Raw genomic sequence first — 21,089 nt, 5'->3', positions numbered from 1 at the left:
ACCCTAATTTTCGAAATCTAGAGGGATAAGGATTAGGATTAAATTAATTGTTTAATTTGATTAGATAATCCTTACAAGATTTAATAGATTAATTAAAAGTTAATTAATAGATAATTATTAAATCTAGTTATTTGGTTTATTTTAAATTTAAATTAATAGTTTAATTTTTCGAAATTTATATATAAACCTTAAAGTTTTAAAAAGTTTAAAACACACCTTATATATGTATTATAATTAAAATTTTAATATTATATATGTATAAGAATATGGTCAGTCAAATCGCTAGTATGCCTCATTCACGAAGCTAGTCTATAAGGGGGTATAAGGAAACTGCCTATAAAATGGTAGTTGAATGAGTGTCCACTCTCACCCACCGCTTCCTTGATTAGTGGAGGGTCGTTAGCAGAACGGGTTTGATAGGACAACTACATCTCATTAAAAGTATAATGTTATTAAAGAAAGTACTAGAACATTATTTTACAAAATCCCAGCTCTAGTTACTTTAGGAAAAATGTGAAAAGTATGCTAATCCATGAAATTGCACATCATGCTTTATTGGTCGTTAGTGGAGCATGTGTGGTTAACCAACACACTAAAAGGCACCAATAAAGAGTAGTAATGGGTATCTCATAATTGTCATTTTGATGGAGTGTGTGTGGTTTACCAGCACATCAATAGTTAATGATAAAGACAATGAGGTTACCAAGCACATTTGCATGGTTATTCACATCTTGTTTGTGATCCTCGGCATCCCAGTCACAAATAGAAGAGCATAATCTGAGATTAAAACATGCTATTGAATAGTTTCAATGTATCTCAAAAGAAGTAGGAATTTCACTTCGTTTATTTCGTCTAATGGTGGAATTGGTGAATCGTCATTCACCTACCTTTATGAAATTTACACTTGGATCTCGGCATCCCATTTCTAAGTTGTGAATCTTCATAGTTGGATCCTAACCTTAATATTATATCTTTGGGTTATTATATTGAGGTATCTTGAGATCTAACTAAAACTTTCTTTCTTTTCAGATGTCTACTCCTGGAAACACTTCTGCTTCATCATCCTCCAACCACAACTTCTCTTTGCTCAACATTTGCTCCAAAGTCGTTATGGATGGCTCTAACTATAACGATTGGATGCGCAACATCAAGATGGCGCTTCGTTTTGAGGACAAAGAATATGTCCTTGAAAAGGAGCTCAAAGAGCTTGATGAGTCTAAAGCTACTCCTGAAGAATATGCTGCTTACAAGAAATATTATGATGATGCTACTAAAGTGGCATGCATCATGGTCGCAACCATGTCCCCAGAACTGCAGAGGTACTATGAGGACTACTGGCCCTTTGAGATGAACAAGGACCTTATGGAAAAGTACCATAAGCGAGCTTGTCAAGAAAAGTTTGAAGTAGTCAAGTCACTCATGGCTTGCAAGATGAAAGAAGGGGAGTCGGTTGTGTCTCATGTGCAAAGAATGCAACGCTACATAGAGCGTTTGGTCAAGCTCAACATTCACTTTGATGAGTAATTGGCCATTGACATGGTCTTGAACTCATTACCTGATTGTTATGGTCAGTTTATTCTAACTTACCATTTGAACAACACTGAGCAGACACTGGCCCAATTGCACAACTTGTTGCAGACAGCTGAAGCAGGGATGAAGGGTAAAAGTATAGCCTCCACTCCTGCAAGTGCCCCTGTCTTGGCTATAGGACAGGGAAAGGGGAAAAAGAGGAAAGGTCCTCCTAAGCAAAACTGGAAGAACAAGGCTCAAGCTGGGTCATCTAGTAATGGCCCAAAGGCTAAGCCCAATGCTACCATTCCCCATGTTTCTGATCCAAAAGATGTAGATTGCTTTTATTTCAATGACAAAGGGCACTAGAAGAGAAGCTGCCCAAAATATCTGCAGGATATCAAATATGGCAAAGTGAAGCCATCTTCAGCAGGTATTTACACTATTTCTTCTAATAACTCATTATCTTCTCGTTCATGGGTCCTTGATACATGATGTGGTTTCACATCTGTTCTGATTTACAGGGGCTAAAAGAAAGTGAGGAGATAGAGCGAGGAAGGATAAACTTGATCATGGGAAACAAGAAGTCTTCACCAGTGACCAAGATCGGAGTTTATCAACTTTTTCTTAGTAATGATGTTAGATTAGATTTATTAAATTGTTGCTATTCGTCTGAGATGACGAGAAACATTATTTCATTTCATGCATTGTTCAGACAAGGTTTTAAATATTCTTTTAATGATTTGAATGGTTCAATTTCTGTTTATAAGAATGGTGTTTTTGTGTTTGAAGCTTTGTCTTGTGATGGTGTGTATGAAACAGTGACTTGTGTTGATAGCTTAGAAAATAGTGTATTTAATATTGACTTGTCTAATAGTGTAGACAAGGCATGCTTGTGGCATTGTCGTCTTGGACACATTAACAAGAAACGCATAGCCCAACTCCAAAAGGATGGAGTGTTGGAATCATTTGACCTAAAATCAGATGATATGTGTGAATCTTGTCTTTTGGGAAAGATGACAAAATCACCATTCACAGGGTCTTGTGAAAGAGGTGAAGGTCTGTTGGATCTCATACACACAGATGTGTATGGGCCCTTCAGATCAACTACAAGGGATGCTAATCGATTCTATGTGACTTTCACTGATGATTATAGCAGATATGGCTATATCTACTTAATCAAACATAAGTCAGAAACCTTTGAAAAGTTCAAAGAGTTTAAGCATGAGGTCGAAAATCAATTGGGCAGGAAGATAAAGGTACTTAGATCCGATAGAGGCGGGGAGTATCTTAGTATCGAGTTCAACGACTATCTGAAAGAATGTGGGATAGTCTCACAATTAACTCCTCCTAAGACACCACAGTTAAATGGTGTAGCTGAGAGGCGTAATCGAACCTTGTTAGACATGGTTCGTTCTATGATGAGTCGTGCTTCGTTTCCTATTCACTTCTGCGAGTATGCCTTAGAGACAGCCGCCCACATCCTCAATCTTGTCCCTACAAAGAAGGTTGCCAAAACACCTCACGAAATGTGGACGGGGAAAGTTCCCTCGTTAGCACATATTAAAGTCTGGGGTTGTGAAGCTTTCGTAAGACGGGAGACTCACGACAAGCTAGCAGCTAGAAGTGAGAAATGTGTTTTCATTGGTTACCCAAAATAGTCTTTTGGATATTTGTTCTACAGACCTAGTGAAAACGTGGTCTTTGTAGCACGAAGAGGAGTCTTTCTAGAAAGAGAGCTCATATTCAAAGAGGACAGTGGGAGCACCATTGACCTTGAAGAAATTCAAGAGTTAGCCAATGAAAGAACCTTAGATGACACTAGCACTCAACCAGAGGAAACAGTTCCTATTGAACCAGTTGATAACTCATTACCTCTTCGAAGATCCACTAGGGTGAGTGTGTCACCTGAGTTGTATGGTTTTCATATTACTTCAGACGGTGACACATTCATCAGTGATAGGACACTGGTAAATTTAGATGAACCAGTCACTTATAAGGAAGCAATGGCAGGCCCAGAGGCTTCCAACTGGAAAGAGGCAATGGAAAGCGAGATTAAGTCCATGTATGACAACCAAGTTTGGAATTTGGTTGATAGTGCACCAGGTCGTAAGACAGTTGGGTGCAAATGGATCTTCAAGAAGAAGACAGACATGGATGGAAATGTGCACACATTCAAGGCTCGACTGGTTGCAAAAGGTTTCACTCAAACCCCAGGGGTTAACTATGATGAGACCTTTTCGCCAGTAGCTAAGATTAAATCTATTAGGATATTGCTCGCCATAGCTGCCTTTCATGACTATGAAATCTGGCAGATAGATGTCAAGACTGCTTTCCTTAATGGGAAGTTGGCTGAGGATGTTTACATGAATCAGCCAGAGGGTTTTGTTGATGCAAAGTTTCCCAATAGAGTGTGCAAGCTTGAGAAATCCATTTATGGATTGAAACAAGCATCTCGCAGCTGGAATCTTTGCTTTCATGAGAAAGTCAAAGAGTTTGGTTTCTATAGAAGTGAAGATGAGTTTTGTGTGTATATCAAGGCTAGTGGGAGTATAGTAACTTTTCTGGTGTTATATGTCGATGACATATTACTCATTGGTAACGACGTTCCAACCTTGAAGATGTTAAGTCTTGGCTTGGAAAGTGTTTTGCCATGAAAGACCTTGGAGAAGCTGCCTATATTCTTGGGATTAGAATATTGAGAGATAGAAAGAAGAGACTAATTGGACTTAGTCAGAGCACATACTTGGATAAGGTACTAAAGAGGTTTAGTATGGAAAAATCCAAGAAGGGAGAGCTACCTATCCAAAGCAATACCAAATTGAGTAAGACTCAATGCCCGAGTACAGATGAGGAAATAGCAGACATGAGTCGTGTACCTTATGCTTCCGTTGTCGGATCGATCATGTACGCTATGACATGTACTCGCCCTGATGTGGCATTTGATTTGAGCATGGTCAGTCGCTATCAGGGAAACCCGGGTAGAGCTCATTGGATAGCGGTTAAGAATATACTCAAGTATTTGCGAAAGACAAAGGACTGGGTCCTTGTGCTTGGTGGCAATGATACTTTGAGAGTAGATGGTTACAGTGATGCCAGTTTTCAAACGGATAGAGATAACTTCCGTTCTCAATCTGGTTGTGTATTTTTACTAAATGGAGGAGCGGTTATTTGGAAAAGTTCCAAGCAAGATACAGTGGCTGATTCTACTTGTGAATCAGAGTACATAGCAGCAAGTGAAACGTCTAAGGAAGCAGCTTGGTTAAGGAACTTCATCAGAGATCTCGGAGTTGTTCCAACCATCCAGGAGCCTATGGAACTGTTATGCGATAATGAGGGAGCGATTGCCTTAACAAAGGAACCGAGAGATCATGGTAAAACCAGACATATCGACAGAAAGTACCATTTTATCAGACATGGAGTAGAAGAAGGCCATCTTGTAGTAAAGAGGGTGTCATCTGAAGATAACCCAGCAGACCCCTTCACAAAGGGTCTGAGTAGGGCTAAGCATATTCAGCATGCTCGGAGCATAGGACTGAAAGATGATATTAGTTTTAGTAGTTAGATTAGTTCTGAAACTTGTAACAAAGTAAATGTAATTGACTTTTGGTGATTAAATAATAAAGTATTATTTATGAGTTTGTTTGCTGCCTTTTGTCAATTGTTTATTGTGTTTCATTTTTGCATGTTTTACTTCCCGAATAATAAGATTATTCAAACTCCACAGTCGCTCGTACTTTTGGAAGTAAGTAGTGAATTAAGACTGTCATGAATTGGATTGCAGATTGTCTGAGGATAGACATGGCAATAGAATTGCTGCAATGTTCATGAGTACTCAGAAATTGAGATTTGAGTATTGGATAAACCCTCGCTCAGAGTATCACTTCATGGAATTCATCACGAGTAATACTGAGACGATAATATCTTATAATCTTGAAACGAAGATATATGAGTTGTAATTTACAAAGTCGGTTATACATTGGTGATATGAAAACGCATCAGTAACTTGGTGTTATAAAACGTATTGTCATGTATAATTTGATGAGTAAAAGATACAAGCATATGAGTCAATGTTTATTCGTTCCTTTTGCCCTAACCGGAAAAGCGATATATGTGGGCCCCACGATGATTTGGTGTTGACTTATGTGCTGGGCCCAGCCAGGACTAAATTGATGTGTTCAATTAGAAGTCCTACATCATCACAAATCAGAAATCGAGAAACATAGATTCTGGACAAAGAGATTGATTACATTCCATGTCTTATATCTGGGGATATCTTGCAGAACGAAGGATTATATGATCACTTATCTCAGGACATGTAACTGACTGGGTCAGAGTTCAGCAGCAGCTTTTGGAAGCTACAATTTGCTGGTCAAATTTAGAAGGCATACTAGCAATTATAGTTACAGACTTATCCAACTGGGAGACTGTTGGATTAGGTGTCTAAGCCCATAACTATAATTGGTATGTACTTGAATTGATAGCAGCACAGTCCTTTTGGGTTGCCCTCAACCTAGCAACTGGACAAGGAAATTATGAAAGGAGAGATATTAATTTATAAGATTAATAAATTAATATAAATGATTTATTAATATGTTAAAAGATTAATATATTAATTAGAAATCATTATGTTTAATTAATAGTTAGCCAGAAATTAATCAGAATTAATTTTGGGGTTAAAAGTATTAATTATAAAGTGCAGGGACTAGTTTGCAATTATCTAATAGTTGAGTGGAAGGCTCCAGAACCTCCTTGGAAGGAGGTGGACGAAATCTGTAGGGGAAACCCTAAGGATTTCGTCCAAGGGGCTTTGGATAAGGCCTTTGGATTAGCTTAGGCCCCAAGCAAAGGAGTATTAGGGTTTTCCCTAAACCCTAGATCCCTCAGCTATATAAGGAGCCTCCCAGCTCCTAAATTCGGCCACTCCTACCTTGGAAGAAACCCTAGGCCGAATTTTGCATACCCTAGCCTCTCTCTCCTTCAAGTTTCCTTCTTGCTAGTTCTTGGGTGTGATTCCATTAGAGGCATTACATTTGTGGTGCTAGGCTTCCAAGAAGATCAAGTTCAAGAGGATTAACAATTGTTTGCTATAACAATTGAAAGGTATGTAATTCTGAAATCCTAGTTTGTTAATTTCGAAATTAGCCTCTCTCCTCTAGGGTTCTTGTTTGCAATTCAAAGTTATATGTTCAATAGTTAAAACATAGATCCAAAGTAGGTTGCATGTGAACTTAGGAATTGTTTTTCTAGTTTATTTGTTTTACCTAAAACCCATCAGTACTTAGCAACGTTGAAAGAAGAAACCATCCATCTTAACGCATAAATACCAAAGACAGTGAAAAAAGTACTAAAAGAATTCAAGGACATGATGCCGCCAGAGTTTCCAAAGAAGTTACCACCGAGAAGGGAAGTGGATCACGAGATAAAACTCGAGCCCGGAGCTAAGCCACCAGCAATGTGTCCTTATAGAATGGCTCCACCTGAGTTGGAAGAGCTAAGAAGGCAATTGAAAGAACTACTAGATTCTGGATTTATCCGCCCTTCAAAGGCCCCATTTGGTGCCCCAGTATTGTTCCAAAAGAAGCATGATGGAAGTCTATGAATGTACATAGACTATCGGGCACTGAAAAAAGTAACGATAAAGAACAAATACCCTATCCCACTGGTCACTGATCTATTCGACCGACTCGGGGGTGCACGATGGTTCACAAAGTTGGACTTAAGGTCGGGTCACTGGCAAGTACGCATAGCAGCAGGGGACGAACGGAAGACGACGTGTGTGACAAGGTATGGCTCCTACGAATTCTTAGTCATGCCTTTTGGATTGACCAATGCCCCTGCCACATTCTGCACTTTAAAGAATAAGATATTCCACCCATTCTTGGACAAATTCGTGGTGGTATACTTGGACGACATAGTAGTTTACTTAGAGTCGTTAGAAGAGCATGTTGAACACTTGCGGTTAGTCTTCCAAGTACTCAGGGAAAACCAATTATACATAAAGGAAGAAAAGTGTTCCTTTGCCCAACCAGAAGTAACATTCCTAGGGCATAAGATCGTTGATGGGAAGATCCACGTGGATAGCAACAAGATACGAGCAATCCAAGAATGGGAGCCACCAAAGAACGTTTCTGAACTATGATCATTCTTAGGCCTTATAAACTACTATCGAAGATTTATATCTGGCTATTCAGCTAAAGCCACTCCCCTCACCGACCTTCTAAAAAAGAAAGTTATGTGGGAATGGACTGAGAAGTGTCAAACGACGTTTGATCATCTAAAGAAAGCTGTCACGGAGGAACCAATCTTGAAGCTACCAGACTACACGAAACCATTCCAAGTACAAATTGTTGTGTCAGACTTCGCGATTGGAGGAGTGTTATTACAAGATGACCATCTAGTGGCCTACGAAAGCCGGAAACTAAATGCTACGGAACGGAGATACCCAGTACACGACAAGGAAATGATAGCAATCATACATTGCCTTCGAGTATGGAGACACTATTTGCTTGGGAGTAGGTTCGTTATCCAAACCGACAATGTGGCGACTAGTTACTTCCAAAATCAGAAGAAACTAAGCCCTAAACAAGCTCGTTGGCAAGATTTCTTGGCAAAATTTGATTATGTCATGGAGTATAAGCCAGGAAAAACCAATGTAACTGCCGACGCTCTGAGTCGAAAGGTTGAACTAGCGACCCTCACTCAAGTAACATGTGCTCTTGCTGACCGAATTAAAGAAGGGCTAAGCCATGATCCATTAACAAAGAACTTGATGGAAATGGCGAAAAAAGGCAAGAGAAGAAAATTTTGGGTCGAAGACGGACTATTATTCACGGTCGGTAATAGAATGTATGTCCGAAGATGGAACAACTTGAGAAGAGAAGTCTTAAAAGAATGTCATTATTCCAAATAGGTTGGACATCCAGGTACTCATCGTACGAAAGCAATCATAGAACGATCCTATTATTGGCCCAATATCCGAAGTGACATAGACGCCTACGTGAGGCTTTGTCTTATTTGTCAACAAGATAAGGTCGAACAAGCCAAACCGGCAGGTTTATTGGAACCACTACCGATCTCCGAACGACCATGGGAGAGCATATCGATGGATTTTATTTCAGCATTACCCAAGTCTGAAGGGTACGGATCTATAATGGTGATTGTAGATCGGTTCATCAAATATGGAACATTTATTCCAGCCCCTCGGGATTGCACAACTGAAGAAGTAGGACGGCTATTCTTCAAGCATGTCGTGAAATATTGGGGACTTCCCCGAAACATTATAAGTGATAGAGATCCCCGCTTTACAGGGAAGTTTTGGAGAGAGCTATTTAAGCTAATGGGATCAGAACTCCACTTCTCGACTAGTTTCCACCCTCAAACCGATAGCCAAACTGAGAGGGTGAATCACTTGCTCGAGATTTATTTGAGGCACTTTGTCAGTGCAAACCAACGAGATTGGCCCAAGCTGATGGATGTGACCCAATTTTCATATAACTTACAGCAGAGCGAGGCTACGGGGAAGAGCCCTTTCGAGATTGTAACGGATCAACAACCATTGACGCCCCAAGAGCTAACAAATGGCTACAAAGGATCAAGCCCACCTGCATACAAGTTTGTCAAAGGATGGAATGAAGAACTTGACATAGCAAAGTCTTAGTTGCATAAGGCAACCAAGCGAATGAAGAAATGGGCGGACGAGAAGAGGCAGCCAAGAGAGCTCATGGTAGGGGACAAGGTGATGGTAAAGCTCCCACAAAGGATGTTTAAATCTACTAGACATGTACACAAAGGCTTAACACGAAGATACGAGGGGCCCTACAAAGTTCTCGAAAAGGTTAGGACCCGATCATACAAGCTAGAATTAGGGATGAGAATTTGGCCCGAAAACCCGAACCGAACCGAATTATACCCAAATAAGCAATTCGATTCGGTTTTCGGTTATCTATATAAGGCTTATTCGGGTTTCGGGTTATTCGGTCCGGGTTACCCGAATAAGGGCTTATTCGGTCCAAAAGGACCGAACCAAATATGAAAAGTCACATTTTCCCCTTGCACAATTGCTTAATCGGTCTTGTGTTCTATCGATCGTTACCCAAAATACCCACGTAATACACCAGAAAAAATCAACGAAATCGATTGAGAGTAGCGTATTACACCAAATCGACGACATTACCCTATTGTATCCCGTATGGTAAAAGGTATAACTTTATTATTTGTTTACTTTTTTTTATAATTATATTTTAACATTTTCTATGTTTATGTTGATAGATATTTTGGGACTGCAAATCACTACCGTGGCGTCAGAGGCGGCGTTTAATACAAGCGGGCGTATATTGGATCCATATCGAACAAATTTGTCTGCAAATATAGTAGAGGCTTTGGTTTGCACTCAAGATTGGGTAAGGAAATCAAGAAAGCCAATTGTGGACAACATTGATGAAATTTTCAAAGACAATGGGGTCGCGAAAGCTTTAGAAGAGGCGATAAAGAACGGAGATGGAAAGGGAACAACCAATTAATATTCCCGAATAATTAATTCGTGTTTGAAAAATATTATTTTGGATATGGATAAAAACTTAAGATTCATATTTTAATTTGGGTGTGGAATGTTTAATGTTTAACTTATATATTTATAGATAGATTTTTTGGTGTTTTGGATGTTTAATGTTTAGTGTTTAATATGTTGCTTAATAACTATATCTTAAGATTGTGGTGGTTGGATTTTACATTTTATATATCAAGAATAGTTAATCCGTGTTATTCGTGTTTATCATAAGCTACAAAAGTCATACAAAATACAATATTTATAATCACATTGTAAATGTTATTTGGGTTATTTGGGTTATTCGGCTCCTTAATCATCTTGTACATGTTATTTGGGTTATTCGGGCCGGAACCGAACCGAACCGAATAATACCCGAATCGAACCGAACCCGTATTGCTTATTTGGTTCGGTTTTCGGTTCATACAATTACCCTTATTCGGTTTTCGGTTTCTTCGGGTTCGGGTCGGGTCGGTTCGGTTCGGTTCCGACCCGAATAACATCCCTAGCTAGAATTACCATCCCACTTAAAAATTCATCCAGTATTCCATGTAAGTCTCCTCAAAGCTTACAATCGCGATGAAGAAGATCCATCGAGAAACAAATCACATAGAGCCCCAATAGCAAACATAGTCTCCTATGACAAGGAGGTGAACGAAATCTTAGCAGATAGAACGGTTCGTAAACGAGGCTCGCCTAATTGGACAGAATATTATGTTCGATGGAAGGGACTACCCGATAGTGAGTCCAGTTGGAAACGAGAACAAGATATGTAGCAGTTCCGAAGCAAAATCGAGGAGTACATATCTAAGACTTGACGAGGTCGTCAAGAGCTTAGGTGGGGGAGGGTGTCACGATCGAGATTCTAGACTCTTCCGGAGTACTCAAGAAAATGGGAGAACTTACAAGTATAGCACAATAGACCCTGGAACGTCCTAGATTTCTCTAGGATATCAAAGAATGATTTAGCACATTTCATGAAGACTTGTAAATATATGTAGCTTAGTAGAATAATCTAGATTAGTCATGAATATAGGACTAATGTAGTAATATCTAGAAACTTCCTAGAGGAGGAAGGACAAGTATAAATAGGGAGGAGCTCATTATCTCCAAACCATCAGAAAACTTCTTTGTATTCTCTCAAGCTCTTATAATAAAAGTTATCTTTCGTTTGTAGAAACTCGAAAGCCTTATTCTCTTGTTTACTTAGTCGTTAATACATCTCAAGGAAGTGTTGTAGCCTGACTTAGTCGAGGTTACACTATGTGGCACACGGTGATCGAGACATCCGTGACACTAAGGAAAAGAGTTCTTTGTGCCTTTTTTTTTGGGTGCTCATAGCTTCCTTCCTTTTTTGGTGCCTCATTTTTTGGGTGTTGAGTTGGTTTATTTAGAATCGGTTCATTTAAGTTGCTAGTTATATAGGCTTATTTTGTTTAAGTTGGTCCAATTTGGTTGGACTTCGAACTAAGTTGGTTTTATTTTTGATTGAGTTTGAGCTACTTTTGAATAAGTTTTAATAATTTCTGAAAATAAAAAAAAATAAAAAAAAATAAAAACGGAAAAACAAATCTAAAAAACTGCACTATTTTAACCGCAAAACCGCATCAACTTATTTTTCAGTTAAAAACCGAAACCGTACCGAAATAACCGCAAAACCGCACCGAATTAAAACCACAACTATCGGTTTTTCCCTATAAAAAACCGCAACTTGCGGTTTGCGGTTCGGTTTGGTCCAAAAACCGCACCAAACCGCACCATGCTCACCCCTATTTTTTTCTAGTTTTATTTATTTAATTTTAGAAAAATATTATTTGAAGAAAAAAAAATTGTGTGCGTTAAGAGAGATTTTCATGGGTCACAGCCAGGGTAGAAGTGAGAAAAAAAATAAAAAAATATGGCTGACATGTGGATTGAAAAGGTCTGACTCCCTCCCCCATTTGTTCTATATATCGATTCTTGCTTAGGTGAACAAGCTAAAAGTATGATGATAAAAAAAAGTGAGAAGAATCATTAACGCCATTATCGGACATAGACAGTAACACTATGATTTACCTTTCCATATATTAAGTATCAACCCTAAAACCAATTGATTAGGACACCCGACACCCAAAGTAAAATGTCACACGCCCTTTTCAATAATCATATTTCCATGCCTCAATATATATGAGGTCCATAAAACTGATTAGAAGAAATATCTTGAAGCCGTTGAGTTTTACATTGAAAAAAAAAACATTTAAATAAGTTGAGGACAAGAATTTTGAGTTCCAAAAATCAAACATTTATTCATGATTGGAGGCAACTACTTTTGATAGGGTAGACACAACAGCAGAGGATATAATCATCATCATCATCATCACCATCTTCATTAAACTTGAATGCCTCAAATCAAAATGAGCAGCTTATATTATTAAAAAACCAATACCCAAATGAATGCTTGTCAATTCAAAGCATGTTTCGGATGTCCAGAGACTTCACGTCTGGCATTTCCTCATCAGCAAACTCCTCCCTGCAACCCAAACACAGATTGTTTTTTTTTTACAAAATTGCCCTCAGCCATTGTTTTTTTTTCAGTTGTTAATTTTATAAAATGGGGATGGATACCTTTTCTTCTGTGTTTCCATAGCTTCAAGAGCTTCCTTCTTCAGCTCTTCCAGTTGTGCCTTGGCAATCTTTTTCTCCAATTGTTCCTCGTATTTTGGCAAGTCTTCCTTCCGTATGCCAAGCCTACAAAAATTAAAAAAATCAGCTACTTTACATAATAACAACAAACTTTTATTTATTTCTTTGTTTATACCATTGTAGGTTGAAAATTCTAACCAATCATAGCAATGAATATTGCTTTAGTTTGTATCTGGATGACATTGCTATAACTTGGTAGATAAACAAGTACATGAGAGTACATTGCTATTTCTTGCATTTAACGTTTTTTCCTTTAGTTTTTTACAAAAGAAAGACTAGATATTTTGCGAAGTAATGATGAAAGAAAGGGGTTTTACTTTTGGTTGATCTTGTTGAATTCTTCAGTGAGGAGAGCCATTCCCTTCTTGTCATTCCTCATAAGTGGCTTCTTAATTTCCTTCTCCACTTTCTCAAGTGCATCCATCATCATTGCCTCTGCACCTAGTTCATCACTAAGCCCTCTCCTGCAAAAAAACATACATTTTCATTCCAAACTATTTAACATACATGCGATGTGGCATCCAAAACTCAAAATGCTTTCAACAAGTACAAAAATCAATAAAAAAAAATAGAACATACTTGAGACGAATATCCTTCAAAACCAACAGATAAGACCTAGCATCCTGGATTCCATCAGTTCTTGACTTGATGGTGAATTGGATCCTCTGTGACTCTGAAAACAGATCTGCCCTGTTCGCATAAAAGTCAAATTTAGACTATCAGATCAATCGCGACATGCAATCAATCAACAGTATTTTTTTTTTTTTTAAAAAGAAACATCAACTGCATATGCATGAAAAGCATGAAGAAAATGTTGCCAGGAAAAAGGCATGATAACTTATGACTACTTACTTTTCCCTTACAGTCTTCATGACTTTGGCATACTGATCAACAGCAGCAGGATCTTCAGGATCAATAGTAATTTTCTCTTTGCGAAGAACTCCAACAGCTGTTTCAAATTTCTTCTTCACATCAAGAAATATACCCTTCAACATTTCTACAGATGCATGCACAACAAATCTTGCCATTAGCATCATAACAAAGGCATAAGTTAAGATCTTTATGTAACATAAATGAGTTAGTTTAGTATGAGCTAAAGGAACTAGGATTGATATAAGAAAGCCTGGAAAACAAAAATATACATTCATAAGTCAACTTACCATCACCCTTAAGAGCTTTAGGGGAAGCCTCTTTGGCAAAGAAGCGAGCTGGGACTACATGTTGTTGTGGTTGCAGGAGGTATTGGCTGCCAATTAGCTGCATAATGCCAAAAATCCATAAGTTATGCACAATTCTGAGTTTATAGGTTGAATATTAGATAACAATTTCTTTTTAATTTCCTAAAAGAGTATTAGTGCAAGCAGGGGTCTAGATGGGAATAAATTACTATTAAATTTATTTGCTAACTAGTAACTACCACATGATTCAAACATTCAAGAATTCACCTATCATACAGTATAAATATTTCAACTCCTCACAATATAGTTTAAAGAAAAATTAACCTAGTCACCCTGACTCCATCTGTTTGACATTGTGTTCATGCGAGTTTGAAAACGAGGGGATGGGAGGATTTGGGTAAACGAGGAATTGCATTTTCTAAAATCCAATAACAAGTCTAATGGAAAAACAAAGAGCCCACACCAATTTTCTTGTCAACAACCTGAGTGGAACAATTTTGTTAAGTCAGTTGACTTTCGGCTTTAGAGGATCACTATTCTTAGATGGGATCATCATGTGAATATGTCATCTTGTAAATATTAATCACATTTGATCTTTAAACCAATGTCCAGATAGATTAACTTTAGACCCTAAACTAGACCACAAAACACATCTTGGACACTTGTAACATGCCCTGCACAAAATTAATATCTCACTGCATAAAGTGGCATATGAATTTGGTAACCCTATACTCTATATATTAACAGCCCGTTATAAACACCAATTATTTCTTTTTTAGGCACGCCACCTGACACGTATAATCTAATTTGCAACATTATATATCTCACAATCTTCATCCCAATTTCATCATGTTAATATGCCAGTGAAAGTAGAATCAGAAACCTGACACGTATAATCTAATTTGCAACATTATATATCTCACAATCTTCATCCCAATTTCATCATGTTACTATGCTAGTGAAAGTAGAATCAGAACATATAGATGGGCATATGTGTGTATCGATTCACCTATATAACAAAAAACGCTTAAAAACATCCAACAGACATCCAAAACCAAAACCTACTATATTTTTAGTCATATAAATGGAGCAATAATTCCAATACTGAAAGAAACCAAATATCCTACGTACTCTATGTATCCTCCTGTGGCTAGATGTTTCTAGCCAACCATCTAATTTTATTCTTATATTTATTTCCAAAGTCTTATACCGAATCCAACCACGATGATAAGGAATCCGTAAGCAAAACTCTTATCTGTAGAAATCTATGTAGGCATATAGACAGTAAAATTACATCTACATTCCGATGGTTCATCCGAATAATAGATACTATCATAAATCTAAAGAATCGTCCAAGTATATAAGAAAAATGCCGATCGATGATGTGCGAAACGAAAGTCTACTAATAATTTAATGAACATCGGGAGAAATGAATACCTGGCGAGTGGATCTCGATAGAAATCGAGCCATAAGAGCGACGGCCGAAGGGTGGATTGAAACGATTTCAAGGATGATACGCAGCTGCTCCGCTTGGTTACTGCTAGGGCTTAAACGCGATCTGACGCCTGTGAAATAAATCACAAGCAAATTATGCGAGTAAAGCCTGCTGCTTAAAACGACGTCGTACCAGTTATCCTAATTTCCAGCGTGTAATCCGATTGTAAACCAAGTAATTAACTCAAGACTCAAGTGTGTGTCAAAATAGTGACGGGTTGTGGTATAAGTATTTTTTCTTTTATTCTCTAACTTCAATCTAATCAACTATTTATTCTTTGATTTGATATTATTTTTTTATTTTTTATTTTTTCTTTTCTTTTATTTATTAAATTATTCTTATTAATTAAAAAAATTAAAAATTATTATTATTATTGATAAAAAAAACTTATTTTTTATAATGAAATTAGACTACAAATGCAAATGCAATTTTATATATTGGGATAATTACTAATCTAGCCAAATTAAGGGGGTAATTAACAATTTTTAGCTAAAAATTAGCAAATGGCCAAAAATAGCCCACGAAACCGTAGGTTTCAAAATTCGCCTACTGTTTTGCCATTTCGTCTACTATTTCGCGTTTTGTATAAAAAAAAATTCATTTTTAACATTCAAAACCGTAGGCTACGGTTTTCGCAAAAAAAAACTACTTTTTTTTTAGGGGTTTTATCTACTATTTTGGCCAAAAAACTACGGTTTTAATTTTTTAATTTTTTTTTTTTAAAAAAAAAAATTTATTATTTTTTTTGTAATATAGAGTATAAAAAAGAGTGTTTTTAATATGTACAATAACTTTAACAATTATTTTGTTTAAATTTTAACAATTATTTGGTTTGAATTATTTTGTTTTAATTTTAACAGTAGTCAACTCTGACGAAAATAGTAGACTACTTTTTGGGTAAAGTTGACTACTTTGTTGCTAAATTTGACTATTTTTTGTTAAACTTGACTACTTTTTCGTCAGAGTTGACTACTGTTTTCAACCTATCTTATATATATTAAGTATTTTATATTTTTGGAAAGTTTATTCTCTCTAGCTTCTTAATCCTCAAAATTAAGATAATGAGTTGTAACGAGTATTTTGTATTGCTCATTACGGATGGAAGATGGGAGTTTGTTAATTCCCAATTATCATATGTTTGGCCACTGGGATACAATCCGAGAATGTTTTATTTAGGTGTTGAATTTTACGAAAACACAACGTTCACCGAATTTGTTCAGTTGGTCAAGTGCAAGATGGGTCTTCCCGAAGAATCAAAAGTTAGTTTGGCCTATCAACATCCAGAACAACTCTATTATTGTGGTATTGTTGATGATCGTGATATTAGAAAGCTGATAAAGGTAATAAATGGCGTTGGAGATAAATATGTGTCTGTGTATGTGGTGGTTGAAGAAGGCGTTTGTCCGAACGAAATGGATGATAGAGGAAAGGCATCTGCAGCAAATTTATCAAGTGGAAAAGGGAGCAACAACCCAATAGGTAATTTTAAAAGTCCAAGTAAAAGTCAATATCATAGTGTTGCTGAAAATGTAAATGTAGTGTCATAACCGATTATGTATGTTACACCGGAGAATTATAAGTATGTCGGTGATAATGATGTTGGTGCATATGTTAATGATGTTGGTGTAAATGAATCATTTGACAAAAAAAAAGCAGTAGCCGTGGTGAATAAGGTCGGTAATGAATTTGGAAAACAGGAAGTTCCGTTTTTGCATGATGGTGAACTAAAAGGATATGGCGAGTTTGCGGATTGTGACAAGTTGGATATATCTGGCCTAGATAGTGATTCTAACGGAGAAGAATTAGATGACGAATCTAAGCTTATTTATTCAGATACCATGTTTCATGGTATGCCCCCTTTGCCTTTGTGTCCTGTAAACGCTGATGTGAACATTCCATGTCAGAGGGTGGATATAAGTGAAGAGATTAAGGTTTTAGACATTTTTGATGACAAAGAGTTGCTCAAGCTTGCAATCGGAAGACAATGCATGGAACAAGGTAAGCAGTATAAGACTACCAGATCGAGCAAAGGAAGGTTCGAGGTTGTTTGTTTGGTTAAAAATTGCTCATGGATGGTTAGGGCAAGGGGAATCCAATCGACTACTGCTTTCCAAGTCACAAAAGTTGTTGACCAACACACATGTTGTGCGACAAATTTGGAGTCTAATCATCGACAATCAAAGAAAAAGGTACTCGGCCACTTTATCGCTGAAGTATTGGCCGGAGACTATAATAGAGTTTATCGGGGCAATGAAATTGTTAGGGACATCAATTCGAAATTTCCAATCAATATCTCATACCAACAGGCATGGCGTGCAAAACAGTATGCGTTGTTGATGTTAAGAGGTACCAAAGAGGATTCATTCACCAAACTACCAGTGTATCTGCACAACTTGGTCAAGCACAATCCAGGAACTGTTACTCAGATAAGAGTAGACGATGATGATCGGTTTGAGTTCGTGTTTATCGCGTTGGGTTGCTCGGTAAGCAGTGTTAATTTTTATAACAAATATAACATATGAATCCTAATTGGTATTTGTTAATGCAATAAAAAATAATTGTAGGTACGAGCGTTCATCAAATATTGTAGGCCGACCCTAATAATTGATGGTGGTCACCTAAAGGGTGAATTCAAAGGCACGGTGTTGCTTGCAGTGACAATGGACGGTCAAAACCAAATCATGCATGTTGCTTATGCCATTTGCAAAAGTGAATGTACTGAGACGTGGTCCTGGTTCCTTCGAAAGCTACGTGAATGTATAGGCAACTTGGAAGACCTTACAATCATATCTGATAGGGCTCCATCCATAGCGACGTCAATTGCAAATATATTTCCTCACGCCTATCATGGAATATGTGGTATCCATTTGTATTTCAACATTTCAGCAAAATTTGGAAGCAGTGATACAATTCACGCATTATTTTGGGAGACATGCAAAACCTATACCATTAAAAAATTCGATAATGGGATGAAAAAAATAAAAAATGTAAATATTCGTGTATGGGAATACCTACAAAACATCAACCCAGAAAGATGGGCCATGGCACATTTTCCTGGGAATCGGTATTTTCTTATGACATCAAATAGTGTGGAGTCGATAAATTCAATGTCACGATTTGCAAGAAAGATGCCAATATTGATGTTGATTGAGTATTTTCGTGCAACGATGCAACAATGGAGTTTTCAGAAACGTAATGTTGCTTAATGGCACTATATAAATGAAGATATTTACCTGGCCACACTAATAAAAATTTCATCCCAGTAACCAATGAAAATGGCAAATTGCAGTTGTGGGGCTCAAGGTATTATAAGGACATCAAGGACTTCAAACAACCCTGGACGGCTATTCTATGCTTGTCCTAAAGAGGTATTTGCGTTATCACTTAATTATATATATATATATATATATATATATATATATATATATATATATATATATATATATATATATATATATTGTTATTTATGATTGAATATTTAGAGAATACACATAATGTTTTTGATATTTATTTATCAGCCACCACAGTCTGGGTTTATTTGTTGGCTGGATGAAGCGAAAGACAATAATTCGTTGATAGTTGCTAACTTAACTCGATCAAAGAAGAAGCTTCAAAGCAAAGTACTACACTTGAAGATAGCGTTACTTTGTAGTTGGATTTTCTTTTTTGGTGTTGTTGTGTATAAGTTGTAGTCTAAATCTCGATTATGCAGGCTGTATGTACCACTAAGTAGTAGAAGTACGTAAGATGTAGTAATGTATGTTCTTAATTGTAATGGTTTGTGTTTCCATGTATGTGAATTTGTTGTCTTAATTTTCTATATTGCTTGTGTACTATACATGTTGTAATATATATATTTATTCTTAATTCATTCGACTATACAACACATGTTGTTTACAAATAAAAAATTCAAAAATAGCAGACATAACCATTTCGTTGAGTAATTAATAAAACAAAGTTGACATTAACATAATTAGATTACTAAACATACGTAAACCAGGAACTATTACAGATTTTGCAGCTCCTAACCAACCACTAATAAAAAAACATAGTTGCAGATATACTACCTTAAAATTAAAAATGAAAGACATACTTGGACATATACTACCTTTATATTACTACAACAAGCAAAAACATTATTAAAATACTACTCATCTTCTTCCCACATCGGAAGCTCATACGGATACTCTTTTTTCATAGCAATGACTTCCTTTTTTTTTCTCCAAATAGTACTCACGAAGTGCTAATTCACTCTTAAGCTTTCGCAAATTTTCTTCACTGGAACGGATCGAACTCTCGGTCGATTGGATTTCTTGCCTGGTACTTATAATCCAATTCTTTTTACGATCAATGTCATCACAATAGATGTCTAGAAGGTCTCTTTGGAGACGATAATCTTTAAAAGTCTTATCCACTTCAGCTTCTCTTTGCAACAACAATTTTTTCACTTCCTCATCCATCTTCTCTCCTACTATAGGAGGATCAACGTTGGGAGGGGGATTGGTTGACACGTTATGGGAACTTGTCCCCAAAGGAGGCTTATTGTTGGACGTTGATGACCAATTAAATTTTGCCAAGATCCTTTTCATCTCCTCTGATCTTTCTGTCATTTTCACACTTCAATTTTTTTTATTGTTTCTTTCATTTCTGAATTGATAACAAATCCACATTAAATATAACACAAGATAACAGTCAACGGCTAGAAGATAGTAGTCATAACCTATAAAAAGTAGTCAATCAAATCAACTAATAGTCAAATGCTATTAGATAGTAGTCAAAACCTATAAAAAAGTAGTCAAATAACAATCATGTGTCGAATATTCACTGTTCGATAAGACTAAACATAACATAGTAGTCAATGGCTAGTAGACAGTAGTCAAATCCTATAAGACAGTAGTCAAAGTACAATAATGTTTTTGTAGGATGTGACAACACATAATATAGTAGTCATAAGCTATTTTACAGTAGTCAACACCTATAAAAAAAGTGGTTAAATTGTCAATTATATATAGAGACTTATATGTATTCTATAAACCTCAATCACATAAACTAATGTCCACCTCTCAAGAAAAATGGTGGTTGATGCCACAAGAGAAGCGATCACAACTATTAATAAAAGAAAAAGAGATCAAGAACGAGATTAAAGGCATTGAAGAAGATAGGAAATGATTGGATAAGTTACAAGCCGATATCTGGTCTAAAATGAGGTCGATCCAAGACAAAGAACGCGACATTAAAACTGCACGGGTTTGGGTACAAGATGCAACAGACTACGCCAACAAAGAAGAGGTTAAGATGGAAAATATTCTCAAAAACATACAAAAAAAATACGACTGGGTGATTCAAGAAAAAGAAAATTTTCCAAATGATTTTCAAAATGTTTGAATTTGATAATTCTTGATTAATCAACTAGTAAGTTTATGCATTATTTATGAGTTTATGTATGTAATATGTATTGTATTATATTTGCTTGTTTATTATGATTAATCTATATAATATGTAATTTTCTCTCGATATGATACTTTCTTTATCTTTCATAATAACGGGACATTTTGATAACATAAACCAAAATACAACTTTATCTTTCGACATGAAACATTACACATAATTTGTTACTAAAAAATTACTAATCAAACTAACTACAAAATCGCCTTTGCAACTGATCCATAGTATATCATGC

General features: G+C 36.6%; 2 protein-coding genes across 2 annotated transcripts; one reads left to right on the top strand and one right to left on the bottom strand.

Moving 5' to 3' along the window:
- Nucleotides 1-12,312: 12,312 nt before the first annotated feature.
- On the bottom strand, nucleotides 12,313-15,511 carry LOC145132638 (putative ATP synthase 24 kDa subunit, mitochondrial). The gene is made up of 7 exons (XM_079067506.1): nucleotides 15,352-15,511; nucleotides 13,897-13,993; nucleotides 13,589-13,733; nucleotides 13,316-13,426; nucleotides 13,054-13,200; nucleotides 12,659-12,781; nucleotides 12,313-12,563 (listed from the first exon to the last, which is right to left on the bottom strand). Exons 1-7 carry the CDS (start codon nucleotides 15,382-15,384, stop codon nucleotides 12,500-12,502), a joined length of 720 nt encoding a protein of 239 aa, XP_078923632.1. The 5' UTR covers nucleotides 15,385-15,511; the 3' UTR covers nucleotides 12,313-12,499.
- A 1,451-nt stretch (nucleotides 15,512-16,962) lies between these two features.
- Nucleotides 16,963-18,615, top strand: LOC145111359 (uncharacterized). Its single transcript, XM_079047646.1, has 2 exons — nucleotides 16,963-17,892; nucleotides 17,974-18,615. The coding sequence occupies exons 1-2, from the start codon at nucleotides 16,963-16,965 to the stop codon at nucleotides 18,613-18,615; spliced, it is 1,572 nt and encodes a 523-aa protein (XP_078903772.1).
- The last annotated feature ends 2,474 nt before the right edge of the window (nucleotides 18,616-21,089 follow it).

The sequence above is a fragment of the Lactuca virosa genome, chromosome 1, assembly GCF_052849685.1.
Source record: "Lactuca virosa cultivar CGN04683 chromosome 1, Lactuca_virosa_CGN04683_v6, whole genome shotgun sequence".
Taxonomy (NCBI): Eukaryota; Viridiplantae; Streptophyta; class Magnoliopsida; order Asterales; family Asteraceae; genus Lactuca; species Lactuca virosa.
Note: the sequence above shows the minus strand (reverse complement) of the source record. Positions and strands in the feature narration are given on the sequence as shown.